General features: G+C 46.4%; 1 protein-coding gene across 2 annotated transcripts in view; it reads left to right on the forward strand.

Moving 5' to 3' along the window:
- Nucleotides 1–14,913, forward strand: part of cdh8 (cadherin 8) — a 103,096-nt gene that overhangs the window by 68,146 nt on the left and 20,037 nt on the right. For both annotated transcript variants that reach the window (XM_053866087.1, XM_053866088.1), the window contains exons 5-7: nt 362–529; nt 1,438–1,625; nt 7,210–7,457. In XM_053866087.1, the coding sequence (XP_053722062.1) occupies nt 362–529; nt 1,438–1,625; nt 7,210–7,457 (604 nt within the window). The remainder of the gene's footprint in view (nt 1–361; nt 530–1,437; nt 1,626–7,209; nt 7,458–14,913) is intronic.

Genomic DNA, 14,913 nt, shown 5'->3' on the forward strand with positions numbered 1-14,913 from the left:
CGCCGACGCTGAGCCCTTTTTATATTCTGTGCCGTGGCAGAGTCAATAAGGTCCGTTCTGCATACGATATTCAAGATTATACGAGACAGACAGCGTAATTCAGGCTCCGTCAGAATGCGAGCGACTGCCGAGCCAAACAAACGCAGCTGATGCTCAGTACGGGGACAGGCTTTCTGTTCCTGGAAATCCACCCGCGGGGATGGGTCCCCCTCGCCCGGCAGCCGGGGCTTGCAAAACAGCAACGCGCGTGACAGAGTGAAGGCGGCGTGAAGGTGACGGCGCGCTCCGCTTCCTCCGCCGCCGCGCCTGTTAATCATGTTTATAATTGCAGTAATGTGTTATGATCTGTTTCCTCCTCCAGCGACCATAAAAGTCGCCCTCCACGGCATGGACCGCGAGATGAGGGAGGAGTACCTGGTGGTCATCCAAGCCAAGGACATGGGAGGTCACATGGGCGGCCTGTCCGGGACCACCACCGTCACCGTGACGCTGACCGACATCAACGACAACCCGCCCAAGTTCGCCAAGAGTGAGTCACCGCCCACCACCGGGGGGTGGGGGGGCAGCAGAGGAGGAGGAGGAGAAGGAGGACGTAGAAGAATTTTAGTGTCGTGTTGATGCTCTGGGCCACGTTTGCTCTGTTCAGACGCTGCGTTCACAACAGCAGCTTTGTCTCAGAGAGAAAATGTAGATGGAAAAATGGACTCCACACTCTGGCGTGGAAACATCTCGGATAACAGGAAAGTTGCGGTAAATATGTGAAATGTGCATATGTACATTTTCTATTTAGAAATAACTAAACACCATTTTGTGTTGCCCTGCACATGAATATTTCATATTTGTAACCATTCTTTTTATAAGAAAAAATGTAATATAATCTAAAAAAAAAAAAAAATATATATATATATATATGTACATTCTCACCTAACTATATATATATATATATATATATATATATATATATATATATATATATATATTAGATAAAATATGTATAGAAATATATTTTTATATTTTTATATTTTTTTATTTTTATTTTTATTTTTTTAGATTACATTACATTATATTGCATTACATTACATTATATATACATTAGATTCGAGTCCCTGAGGGGGACATTTTGGAATGTTTGGATGGCGCATTAATTGTAGGGGAAAAAATGATGCAACTCTGGCGTCTAAACTTTTGGTCACAAGGAACCTTTTTCTGTTGCCAAGCCTCGGTGCAGCCCATTATCCAGGATCACCATCCCCAGTCATCACCAGTACAGCCACGGCGACGGGCAGAAAATCATGTGGTACTGATGGATGGAACATTTCACCTCCGGTCTGATGACCGAGCATCATTCTGGTGTCAAATATGGAAATGTCATCGCGGTCGAAAATCTCAAATGTATTATTTGTTTGTTTTTTAATAACATAACTGGACCTTTCCCAGGTCTGTACGAGTTCGTGATCCCGGAGGATCTGCCGATCGGCAAGATGGGCGGCAAGGTGAAGGCAAACGATCGCGACATCGGCGATAACGCCAAGTCCACGTACAGCGTGATGGAGGGGGACGAGCAGGGCATGTTCGAGGTGGTGACGGACTCGCAGACGCAGGAGGGAATTCTGCGGCTCAAGAAGGTGAGGCGCCAAGGTCGCTCCGTCATTCTCACCTGACTCAAACCATCTGGAACTCAGACATGTTCACGACCTCACGTTCAGAAGGGTCACCCAGATTGACGTAACAGGTGTGCGACCTCTGCCTGTGGAAAGTGGTGACTACATCCGGCGCCATATTTGTATCTTGGCTTGTTGAAATGCTGCCACAGTGGCGCCTGCAGGGTGGAAAGAGAGATGTCGACAACCAATTCTTCATCTTTTATTCTGGACGACAGTAAAGTTAAGTCTGGTTAGGGAGTGAATGACAACCAGTCGAGGATTTGTGTCACGTTTTGTGTGACGAAACTGACAACGTAAACAAGTTCGGTTCAGTTGTGATGGATTCAGTATGTTTGTGATGCTAGCATGCTAAAAGATGAGCATCTGAGTTGAAGCGACTTTGAAAGACTAGAAAGTAGAAAGAAAGTGTGAGCACTGAACCTGGGACACAGGGATGTGTTCCTTTCATCTTCAACTGCGTTCGTACAGTAGCATTGCGGATGCTAGATGTTCAACGTCGTCAAATGAAGAGCTTGTCGCCTGCCATGCTTGCTCTGTTGATCCTAACGTTGTCGTGATCTTTTGCATCCCGGGAGCTCTCGTCCAATGAAGTCGCTTCGTCAGATCTTTCCTCCACTTTACGTGCAGGACCCGATGGGTCATTCAGGAAGTGTCATGTGGTCAGCACCAGTCAAAGTGCGTGTGGAACTCTGTGGTTGATACAGTCCTCTCTGCAGAGGCTGGTTACCTCCTGGTTAAATCCCTGTGTTGCGCGGACTCTAACCGAGGACACGGAGAGGAGGTGGGCGCACGTTTGGACGCAAATTTGAGGCGACGCTCCGACACCATGTCGCCACGCCGTTAATAAAAAGGAAGGAAGCCTCAGTCGCGGTTGGGATCTCATCATCTTCCTGGCGTCGCCTGCGTCTACGGCGCCTGGTGCCACATTAGCATTTGAAAACAAGGCTGTGTTTTAATAACGGCGTGACCTGCGAGCGGCGCTCTCAAGGACATCTGAGGGAGACTTGAACACACACACTTCCAACGACGCCAGCGCTCTTTATTCATGTATGTATTCTATACGTTCCAGTGAAGATGTTCGCACATATTGGATCATACTCATGATTGATGGACGGCTGCCGGCGAAGCAGCAGTCAGGCTTGGGAGAAGAAAGTGGTACATCACTGGGATTGTGTTGTGATGTGCGGTGACATCACCCCACCAGCGCGCGCCCGTGTGTGCGAAGGGTGAACTGTGGAAGGTGAAAAATATGACGATCACAGAAGCCGAACACGAGGAAGAGCAGCGCTCACCATCACAACAGCCTCTTCATTCTCGCCTTTGTTTTCCACCCGCTGATGCACCTTTCTCCAAATGAACACGACAGGAAGACAGCAGTTTTGTCGAGTTCACGACGCTCCAACGTTGCTTGTCTCAGACAGATAAAGCCAAATCTATTTGGACATCTCCTCTGGAATGCAGTGACGTGTGTCTTGCAAGCTGCCCTCACACTTGAAGCTGGACCTGGAATCCTCCAGTGCTCACTCAGGAAAATCACTGTTTTTATACACGGACTCGTTCAAACATCTTTTCTAATTTCACTCAAATACCTGATCATGCAAAATAAGTCAATAAAATACAATGAATAAAACCCTCCATCAGTGAGGAAGCAGCTAGCCACATAGTAAAAACAAAATGGTCCCAAATCAATGTCTATTGCTAACTATTACCAATAGACAAACTATTGTTTGTTTATTATTTTCCTGTTGAGCGTTTCTTTGTCTGTTTTTTTGTCGCAATAAAAATATCTTAAAAAATTACAAAGTAGCAGGTTTCACCTACATTGCAAAATAGTTGGCAGTGCATGCAAAAATAGATTGATACAGTATATTAATGTTATACATAATGTTAAAAAAAAGAGAGAAAATGTAAAAATAAATTGGGGAAACAATTCAGTAAATTCGGTAGATATAAATAAAAAAAAGAAAAGAAATAAATGTGAGTTAAATAAATGAACAAGCAACCTCATAACATTTTTGACAAATGGGGAAAAGTATTCAGTTAAAAAAATGGAACTGGAAACCAGACACCTTTCCAAAAGAAATGACCAAAATATAGAAAGAAATATATATATACGTTCCTCTGGAAAGCTAAATGTTCGGGCGCAGGGCAGCGAAGGCCAGGGCTGAGTTAACATGAGCGGAGCAGCGTTGAAGTTCGGAACACTTTGCTTGCAGCGTTTCTTCCAGAAATCCTTGAGCACAATCTGCAGCTCCCTCTTGTCAGAAAGGTACACGCTGTTTTGGGGGGAAGAATTCTCCCTCTTCTTCATTTCTGGCATCTGCGCCGGCACCGCCGCAGCATACTAATCCAGCTGCCGGAGTCTCAGAGCGCCGGGTGTTGACGGAATTCAGAATCCCTGCAGGTGGGGAGCAAACAGCAGAGGATCCTGGGACTCAAGTCCACGTTCGGATCAGAGAGGAGGATCCCAGCTCCGACCGCTGGAGCTCATTGAAGCTGTGCTGAATAATCTAGCGGCTTCCAGAGGGGGGGGGGCTTCCGAACATAGCTGGGATCGGAGGGGGGCTGTGTGGTCACGTGACGCTCAGGAAGTGGCCACTCTGCGTTCTGGTGTGAAACATCCGCGCCTCCCACGACTCTCTGACTCAACAGTGCAGCTCTCACCCAACACAGCTAACCCTCTGCAGTACTTCAGTCAGTACTGCACGTCTACTATATTTACTCTCTCACCCACTTCACCTCACGCTGATTCTGCCTGCTCTATTTCTACTGCTGCGACACACACAGAAATCGACTAAGTACTTCAAACACGGTCAGTACTAGTACTACAGCAAAGTACCTCGACTGCAACCGCCACCACCGTGAATTCTGCAGTTCCTATGTTTCTCCAGCAAATTATTTTAGCTTTACTTGTGCGAGCATGTCTTCATACTACAGCAGTACTCTTAATCCATGTACTGCACTCATGCTAGTACTACAACCTTTGCTGCGATAAAACAGCAGTTCCTCTACCACCTCTACTTCTACTAAAACTTCTGTCATTATAACTCCAAAGTTTACTTCCAATACTGCTAATAAACAAGGCCTTTTCCATGGATACTGCTACATCTACTTCGACTGCTCTCTCTACTCCTACTATCTTCTCTTACTGTACTATGTCAAACTATAACAGTTAATCTTCTGAAACGCTACAACTACTAGTGTAAATGCACATGCAATATGGATTTAAAATACGGCGACTACAGTGTCTACTAATAATATCATTTCTACTGAAGCTGACATTTTCAGTGAAACTACAAAGCTATACTTTTATAGCAAAGGTATCCTGGATTTCAACAGTGACAAACATCTGCCACGAACACCACTAAATTTCAACTACAGTACTTCTTTTACAAATGTATTTCTCAGGGATCAGATAGACATAAGTGATTTAACAGATTGTCTTTTCACAGTGAGTAGCTTTTACAAACAAATATTGATGATAACGCCTTCAACACTGCCAGTATTATGAATTGACTGCCTTCTGTCTGAAATAATAGGATGCAACGTTTCAGGTGAGGCTTGTCTTCTCGTTGCTGGACAAACGTTTCCTTTGCATTCCAGCCATTTGCTTTCCTCACACATCTCAGGAAGTTTCAAAAATATGAAAATAAAGTGAAATAAACAAACGGGGAAAACAATGGAGTAAAAAAAGAACAATGCAGGATCAAAGGTGAAGTTTCAAAACATCAAATAGTCCACAATTATGAGGAAAAAATCTTCATAGAGAGAAATAATACAAAAATATATAATACTATTTAAGATAACAACTATTAATAAAAACCCAAGACAAACACTTGACTGAAGGTTAAATGAAAAAAGGAAAGTGAAAGAAATGAGTAAATATATAGCCATTACAATTCATATTCACCACCCTCTTTCTCTTGAAACCTGATACTGACACTAGAGTATGTCCAAATCTACTCCTACTCTCTACCAGACCAGCGAGCACGCCACATCACGTGTCATCTGGACTGGTTTGGGAGTGAAGCCACCCCGTGAGTCTGTACCCTGAAGTCTGGCGACTCGAGCTCTTGAGCAAGTCGCGTTAGGTCTGCAGCTGTCCGTGTATAATCCGGTCCTCGGGCGCCTCTTTTTTCATTAGACGCCACCGACCGGCCTCCCGTTCGCTGCTTCCTTCGGAATGAAAGCTCCTGCTGCAGGGTGGCGGTTCCCCCAACCAGAGGAGTGGAGGCGGTAATGACTTCTCTGACCACGCTGGGCTTCCAGGGGCTTGGGGGGGATTCCTCTGGCGCTGGTGCTGGAGACGTTGTTAGAGGTGCCGGCCCTGAGACGGTGTGCACCCCCCCCTCCATCCAGTCTGGCTGTGGGACAAATGGTCTTCCTCTGTTCAGCTGCCTCTGCCTGGTCCTCCCGGAGCTCCCGGGCCTCCTCGCGTCCCCTCCAGCGACGAGGCCCACTTTTCATTCCCCATAAATCCTGCCTTCGGAGCGTGCAAGTGACTTGATCCCATTATTCTGCCCGTATTCACGCGGGCCGCCGAGGTTCCGAGCGAAATTGTGACAGTCTGGGCCGTCCCCGAAGATCAGAGCCAGAAAAAGATGAGACCAGAGAGGGGGGGCGCTGTGATGTCATCAGCCTTCAGGTCACTGACAAGCAGCGCAGGTTCTGAGGCGCTGCGATTTAAGGATGCTGGGTTGACTTGTTATAGCCTCAACATCACCAAACAAAGGGAACGTCTCTGAGAAGAAGTGAACCTGCCATGATGATGATCAAAAACTTTGAGGCCCCTGAGGTTTCGGCAAGTTACATGACAAAACAATATAATGAAGCTATTTATTTCATTGTATTCATGTACGTTTTGAGAAAAATTAAGCACTGAAAAGGGCAACAAAATTTGACATATTTTATTCAATTAAAAAAATATCTACAGAAATAAATAAACGGCTGTTTTGTATGAGAAAAGTGAGGCAAAAAACATAATCATTTTGCTTGTAGTAATGGAAAAAAGTAGTTTTTCAGAGGAGTTCAAATTTTGTTTTTATTAACAAGAAACAAAGAAGAAAATATGTCACATAACATCAGAAATGGTAAATAACATTTAGCAGAGAACATTTGAACAACAGAAATGTATGTTAGCGTGGCATGATATTAAGAAACATCTTCTCAAAATTGTATCAGAAAAAGTGTCAAATAAATGTTAAATATTGAGCCAGCAACTACTGGTCGACGATTAACTTTAACTATTAACTTGTGTTGACACATTGATTTAATGTGTCAACAGGTGACGTCATCATGTCATCATTCTCTGGAATGACTTGACGCTTCAGGACCATCGTGACACAAAACCATACAAATTATGGAAACATTTCACAACACACACATCAAACACTGAGTTGGAGGCAACATGCCTTTCCAACAATGGCACCACATTTGAAGCGTTGTTTCATCACAGATTGAGAATGGATCCAGTTTAGTCTGGTCTTGCGGCGCATTTCAAGGTCTGCGGGTGAATATTAACGCTCCGCCGGCTTCTGCTCCTCAGCCTCTGGATTTCGAGACCAAGCGGGCCTACACGCTGAAGCTGGAGGCCACCAACATCCGGCCCGAGCCCACCGGGGGCGGCCCCTACAAGGACACGGCCACGGTGAAGATCGTGGTGGAAGATTCCGACGAGCCTCCGATCTTCTCTAAAGCCGTGTACCAGCTGGAGGTGAACGAGAACGCCCCCATCAACACCGTCATCGGGTCCGTCAACGCCCGAGACCCCGACTCCACTGCCAGCCAAGTCCGGTAAGGCTGCTTTGCTGCGCTGCACGTGTGCGATGAGCTGGTTAAATTGTCATGTGCCTTGGTGACGGCATCTAGCTGGGATACATGCACTTTATGATGGCGAACAGGAGGCGAGTGATGCGGGGCAGGGCGACCGAAGGTATGCAGATGCAAAGAGAAGGCCATTTTCTAGGATAATAATCATGCGGCAAAGACAGCGTTAAGGTTGGGAACGAGGGTTTAGGGGTTAGCCCACGTCCAGAGAGAGGACAGTGAGCCCAGCGAACCAGGACGAGGGGGTCCGCACGTCGCAGTGGCAGGATGAGACCGACCCACCAGGAAATGGAGGTGAACCTAAGGGACTGCAGGGTGTATCTCAAAGTGAAAGGTCAAAGACTCAGACGACAGGACGACACCCCGGACAGGGTGTTACCATGGAAGTGGGAAGACCAGAGGAACATTGAGGCAGGAGAAAGGTGGTCATAGCCAAGACCAACATGAGGTCCTTTACAGACCAGATTACAGGTAAAGGCAGTCAACAACCGCATGGAGGGGTGGGGCAAAGGCTGGCGAAGAGGGTAAGCCAAGAACACATCCAGGACCAGTTGCTCGAGTGAGACTAGATGTCTGAGCTGGGATAGGGAAGGGCTGGGTGACGGTGGAAGCCCTGGTCAGGTGGGGGGTAATCCTTGGGTAGAAGAAGAAGTTCAGATGAGTCAGATGAGTCATGAGACATGGCCAAACCGAGGGCAGCTTGTTTGGACCATGAGTGGGCCGGGACACAACTATGTGAAGACATTCTGAGAAGAGACAAAACGGGAACCAGAGGCAGGCAACAAACTGAGGGTACGACAATACCGAGGTCTGGCAGAGTCTGGACTCATTAGCGGGAACACAAGAGACCTATCGTTGCCATGGCGACTGGATGACTGATAATTGGTCAATCTACCGAGTTTCCTTGCTGCGGTGGCTTCGCGGAGTCTGCAACGGAACCCTCAGCAGATGCTGTGTCACTGTGACGAGGTGGAGACTCCAACAACAGGTCTCTTTACAGGCCTTAATGACTCGTTTAAGCCTCCGACGCCTCCAATTAAACGGCCTTGTGTCCGTGACCTTTGAAGCCGGCGCCGGTGTCTGCGGCGGCTTCTCCTTCCCAGAGTGAAAAACGCGATGATGACTTTGTCTGCTCTTCAGCACGCGTCCTGAGAAATAGCAGCCGGCCACCTTCACCGCGCGCTCAGGCAATTTCCCTTCCTGCATCATGGCATTTCATGAAATCTCCCGCGACTCGCCGACCACCGTCCCCGGACGACGCTCAACAGGGTCGTGTGTAATTGCTCGCCGGCGAGCGCCAGCCCGGCCCGGCAGATTGGCTGAGACTTCTGAGCCCAGCCGAGGCCTTCTTTTTTTTCCATATGATTTTCATTTGTGGTGGCGTCCTCATGTTTAGTGATGATATTGGCAGCGGGAATTGAGCCCCGAGGCGCCGTGATGTCACTCAGAAAGATGAGGGAAGATACCAGCAGGAAGGTTTGGGGGCTGCTGGAGCTTCTGATGCTGGAATGCAGCCTTGTGGAATCTGAACTTCACACGTGGGTTTGGTCTCATCTCATTTACAAGTCTGTTTCCTTCATTCAATCTGATGAAACTCGGTGTGTACTGTTCTTTAGGTTGGTTGAATCAGTTTTGATACATTTTGAGTAAGGATGAACCCCTGGATTTCTCCTCTCACTTGTGTTCGTGACGAAAAGAACATGAAGATTCACTGAGAAAGAGAAGCTCAGTCATCCAAGTGAGGCTCAGAGGAGAACTGGGAGGAGGTCTCGCTGCAGGACGTGTTGTGAGGGGCCATCACATGTTCATGAAAATTATAATAATAATAACTTGATAAGCTTTTTGTAGATATGAAGTTGTTTATATTAAATTAAATTAAATTAAATTAAATTAAATTAAATATTTTATGATTGGAATCATGAAAATAATATAATAATATTTATGATTAAATCAATGTAAATGCATATCCATAAACATTTGAAAAAACAAATATGAATGCATTTTCTGAAGCCAAGAAAAAAAAATGTAGTTAAACAAGTTCGTAAAATACAATCCAAAATAGGGTAAATACATTGTGACCGTAAATGTAACTGAAGTATAAGTAAATTAAATTTAAAAAATAGTAATACAATTATTATGGAAATAACTATAATTGATTGATCAATGAACAAAAAATAAAAAAAACATGGGCAGGAGACAACTTCAAATGAAGTTTCAGTCAGACCTCACAAGGGCCGGATTCATCCAGGCAGAGGGCCACACTTGAGAGGCTTCTGTGGAGACCGGTCCAAAGAGCTGCTGCCCTGATGCCTAGGGTGAAATGGTCCAGATTTTATTGTTAAAAGGTGCAGCAGAAACACCCACGTGACGTCAGACTGGAGACAGCACCTCCACATTAGCATGCTAGCACAGGAACAAAAGCGCTCGACAGGACATCCAGAAGTTTCAGAGGTTAAATAAACATTCAGCTCCAGCTCAATGTCTTTCCAAAGTTTGGTTCTGCGTCGCTCTGACGGAGACAAAAAGCCGGGTAATGAGCGAGCGAGTACGCAGCGTCCTGCTGAAGCCATGAAAGGATCCGACGTCCTGGTGTGGCACTCGATTAAGATCGGGATTAAAGGACGTGAGCAGAGTCACAGGCGCCAGTCTCGCTGCGCAAGGTCTTTTCCTCTCCTTTGTTCCGGGCAGGAGGAGTGGATGGGGGCGCCAGTGTCGGAATGTTGCGTCAAACCCACGCAAACCTTTCACTGAGCCACTCCAGCCGTCGCTCTCTATGTTTATCTTCCAAACATCTCATTTCCTGTTTGTCACTGCCAGACACTGGCGCGTACCACACATCCCTTTATTCATGGGGGTCATTTATTCACTTACTGTTTGGAGTGGTCGATGAGAGTGGAGGTGAGGGAGGCGAAGAAGAGAGTGCAGCAGGGCGGAGACTGGCGTGAGAGTCAAGCTTCACAGGACGGTAGAGGTCTCTGCCATGGAGGAGTCAGAGATGAAGATGCTGGGGAGAAGGTCAGAAACGGGTCCATCACAGGGAGAAGGTCGGACGTGAAGAAGCGCTGTCTTCCAGGTGTTTTATGGGACAAACCAGTGTCTTCTGAGGCTTCTGCTGAGTTCGAGCTTATGAGGTTTCCTCTTTCAGACAGAGACGGTCTCAATATTAACTCTGGGGGGTAAAGTTGCCCGTCAAAACCAAACAAATATCTTCCTTTTACTCCCTGCTCTCTTTTATCTTTTACTCTTTCCTTCTTTCTGTACTTCTGTACTCCTCATTTTTTATTTTGTTCGAAGAGCATAATTTTTCTTTTTAAAAAACAAATGACCTTTATGTGTTTCATTTGCTGTTATTATTATTATTATTATTATTATTGTTATTATATTTTAAATATATTTTATATTTCACGTTTTTATAATGATTTTTCTTAAGTATTTACAATAGCAAACTTCTGGTGTTGTTTCTTTTATTTTTCTTTTATTTCATTATTTTAAACATGAATTTCATTTGGGATTATCCAACAGGCAGACAGACATCAATAAAGGTGAACGAGTGAATACATGAGTTCGTACGTGAAGAGACGTTTCTCTCACTATTGGTCGGCAGAGTAAAAGACTTGAGTTGACATTTGACAGACTTTGATGAACCTGGTCGGCCCACACGACTGTGACGCCGAAGGTTGCCGGTTCGAGTCTCCCTCGTGGTCGTGCTCTGCTGTTTCCATGGCAACCTAACCACTGGCACTCGCCTGACGGGATAATACGCGTGTTTATTCCCCCTCCGGCGTGTAATTATCTCCTAATTGAATGACAGACTCTGACGTCTTCATGCGCCACATCGATCGCGACCGAACCCCGTGGGGAGGCTGGAGTCACTCACCAGCGAGTGCTGCTCTTGACACTCCAAGTAGTTCCAGCAACACTTCATCTGCCGAGTTCCTCCTCCGCCTGTCTTCAAACTTAAAAAGGCGCGCGGGAGAGGAATCATGGCGCCGTCTGCGGCGGAACTGGTGCGGACGCGCGTCAGGCGCAGGCTCCCCGTTTGACCCTCCTGATTAAAGATTCCCTCCCGGCCGACCGGAACTAAGGGCCGCGTCCCGGGGAAGACAACAAACCAGCCACAGATGCACTTAACGCAGTCCAACATCGGCGTTTCAGGTGCACTCCGCCGACAGAGAAGCCCAAATCAAACCCTCCCCCGCTGTCGCTTCTCCCCGGAGTCGGCTCCATCCTTTCTACCTGACTGAACACAAATAAAAGAATTGTGACATCTCCGCCGTCCTGACGGCAGCTAGCAGACTCTGCCTCGCGCGGAGTGAGTCGGGAAACACAGGGAATCATCCTCAAACGCCCTTTGTTTACAGCGCGCCCCTTCTGTTCCCCGCTCCCGCGTTGTTGTTTATTTCCAGCCGCGGCTCGCTTTCCCCACAAAGTGCCAGGAAATGGGATGTTTAGGAGCGAGTTTTCGCGGAGTCTTGATTTGAGCTGCGCCTGAGCTTGGCTCAGCAGAGACTCGGTCCAGCTGCTGCCGGGCCTCCAGCTGCTGCCGGGCCTCCAGCTGCTGCCGGGCCTCCAGCTGGGGTGAGAGGTTCGGAGACAAAGTTGAAGGAGAGGAACCAGTGGGGCTCATGACGGGTGTGGCAGGAGCGACGCATCCCTGTCTTCGCTCGGGTGTTTTCTTCTTCTCCGTCTGTCAGCAGGTCCCTTTTGATTCCTTTTATATTGTTATGTGGAGTTTTGCTATTATTATTAGTAGTAGTATTTAATTTCTTTATCACTCAGTGTCACTCCACTCTCATTTAGTTCTAACCTTTTGAACAATAATTAGTTTGGGTTTCTGCGCTCGAGGTGGTCGAGTTGTTGTATATAAATATATATATATATATATATATTTATATCTATATAGATATATCACTCTTTCTCTCCAGCTGGCTGATTTTTTTTTTATTTTATTGTATTTTAAAAATTTGATTTAGTTATTTTTCTTTTTTTATGTTGCCATTTATGCATCTAGTTTTGCTCAAAATGTGAATTTACTCATGTTGTATGCTTTTAAAATTATTTATTGAAAAACACATTTATTTATAGATTTTTTCTTCTACGGATGAAGGGAAACTCGGTGAGTCTCCATGGGAAGAGTTTCCGTGGGATGAAACAGATTCACCTGTTGTGGGACCGGGCTGGTTTCGGTCCCAACCCTCCCTCCTGTCGGACAGTTTTAACTTCAGCGCTCCCTCCCATGTGCTGCTCCGCGCTCTGACCTTTGTGGTGACGTTCTTCTCTGCACTCCGCCCTCCCTCAGTTCTGCCTGAGCTCGGCGTGTTTGCGAGGTCCAAGTCGATATCTGTGCTGGACGATACGTTTTTTTCCGGGGTCCAGTCTTGTGTCCTGCGAGGCCGTGACCTTGGGCAGCCCTTGCCCCGCCCCCTCACCCCCATCATCCTCTCCTGTTTGTCTGCAAAGATCCAGCGAGCAGAGCTGGGACAGACACACACACCGGAGACAAACCTCAGTCAGGGCTTTGTTGGTGTGGTTTCCTCTTTGTGCCACTCCTCTGGAGGAGAGTCGGTTTCCTGACGGAGGCTGCTGCCACTGACGCTGGAGCTGAAGACGAGTCTTGGTTTCCTGCTGCAGCTTCTCCTCTCCGTGCCTGTGAGAGAGGTTTGGCTCAGACAGGTGAAGAGCACCTGGGCAGCGCTCGCCTGATGTGCCGGGAAGGTGGTGTTGACCTTGGCAGAGCTCGCACCATTCATTCATTCACTCACTCAGACGACAGTATTGTCTTCTTTATCTCCATTCATTCATTTTCCCAAGATTCCCAAGTTTGGTCTCTTCATTGCATCTTATAATAAGAATTATTATACTGATATCATCATTGTATAACTAAAATGAATTTGAATATTTAGTCTTCTCGTCTTTCATCAACATATTGGGTTTTTTTTTTATCTTTGTCTCTATTTTAAATAGTTATCAAAATAATCAAATGATTTATTTCAGTATTGGAAAGCATTTTGTTTGCATTTCTTCTCCCAGATTTGCCCGACTTTATCTTATTGTTATATGTATATATTTGTGCCTGTGTGATCAGTTCCTGTCCCTAAATCAAGTCATGATCATAATTTACTTAGTTTCCTCAACATGGTGTGGATGTTTTCTTTTTCTTTTTTAATTTAAATTTTGTATCTTTTTTTGAAATAACTTTTGTTTTTAATTCAAGTCCTTTATTATGGTTCTTCCTCCACACTCAGGGATTTTCAAATATAGCGGATCATTCGTTACTATAGTCATTTTTCCATTCTTTTCACTGCGTGGAGTCTTGCCAGAGTCGCGAGCGTCGCAGACCCACCTGGTCGTCTCCCCGTCTGCCGCTGCTGCACACGCGCTGACGCCCGCCGACCGAGCCCCGACCGACGTCTGCTTTGCTTCGCTGCGAGTCGGAGCGCGGCCGAGCGATCACCAATCAAGAAGCAATAATGGCTCTTTTATGAACATTGAAATGTGGCGGCGGCAGCAATTATTCCGCTCCATTCAGGTCCCGGTCAGTTTTGGTGTTGTAATTACGACCACGCTATCGCGGCGCTCAAGGTCAGATAGCGGGAAGTTTGGCCAGCAGATGAACTCTGAGGGTGGGGAACATCATTAAGAGGATTTTATCTCCGAGTGTGACTCTGAATTCATTACCAACTTTCATTTAGCGGAGGCGTGCTCTTGACAGTTCCACTGTGCCAGGACTCGCCCGAGCGTCTCCTCTCTCCTCTCAACCTTCGTCCTGCTGGAGCCACACCATGAGTCAGGGAGCTTCCTTCTCTCCTATTTTCTTCATAACTATATTATTTCTATTTAACTATGTATTGAAAATGACATTTTTCGGCTTGTAATTTTAAAAATGAGAGGTGTTCCGTCAAATCCGAGGCAAATTCAATGTATTTTATTTGAATATATAAGTGATTTTTTTATGCTTTTTTAAATAATATTTTCTGTGTTCTTGAACTGTTTTGGTTCTTCCTCTCATGAAAGCAAACCCTGGTTTATTTCCAATGTCAGACGCGTGATCCTCAGTGTTGCATGTAGAGCAGAGGGGGGTTCGGCGCGAGTGTTACGTCACGCACACGCTCGCAGCATAATATTTGATTTTCTTTTCATTCTCTTCACACAGCGCTGTCAGTTTGATTGACAGGTGGCAGAACATTTCAGGCTCTGTCTCCTCGACTCCACGTGAGGCTGTCAGGCTTTGACTGGGATCCACTGGGCTCCCAGGTGGTTTGCCGCTGTCTGCCTGTCTTGGCAGTGCGGCGCGTCTGCAGGGCAGCGGAGCGGGGTGGTGGGCTCGGTGGGCGGGGAGTCCTGGCGGACCTCTCCCCTGCCAGCCGTCTGGAGGATTTTACACCATTTCATCTCAAAAAAACGGAAACGTCACGCCTCGATG

The sequence above is a fragment of the Synchiropus splendidus genome, chromosome 5 (genome assembly GCF_027744825.2).
Source record: "Synchiropus splendidus isolate RoL2022-P1 chromosome 5, RoL_Sspl_1.0, whole genome shotgun sequence".
Taxonomy (NCBI): Eukaryota; Metazoa; Chordata; class Actinopteri; order Syngnathiformes; family Callionymidae; genus Synchiropus; species Synchiropus splendidus.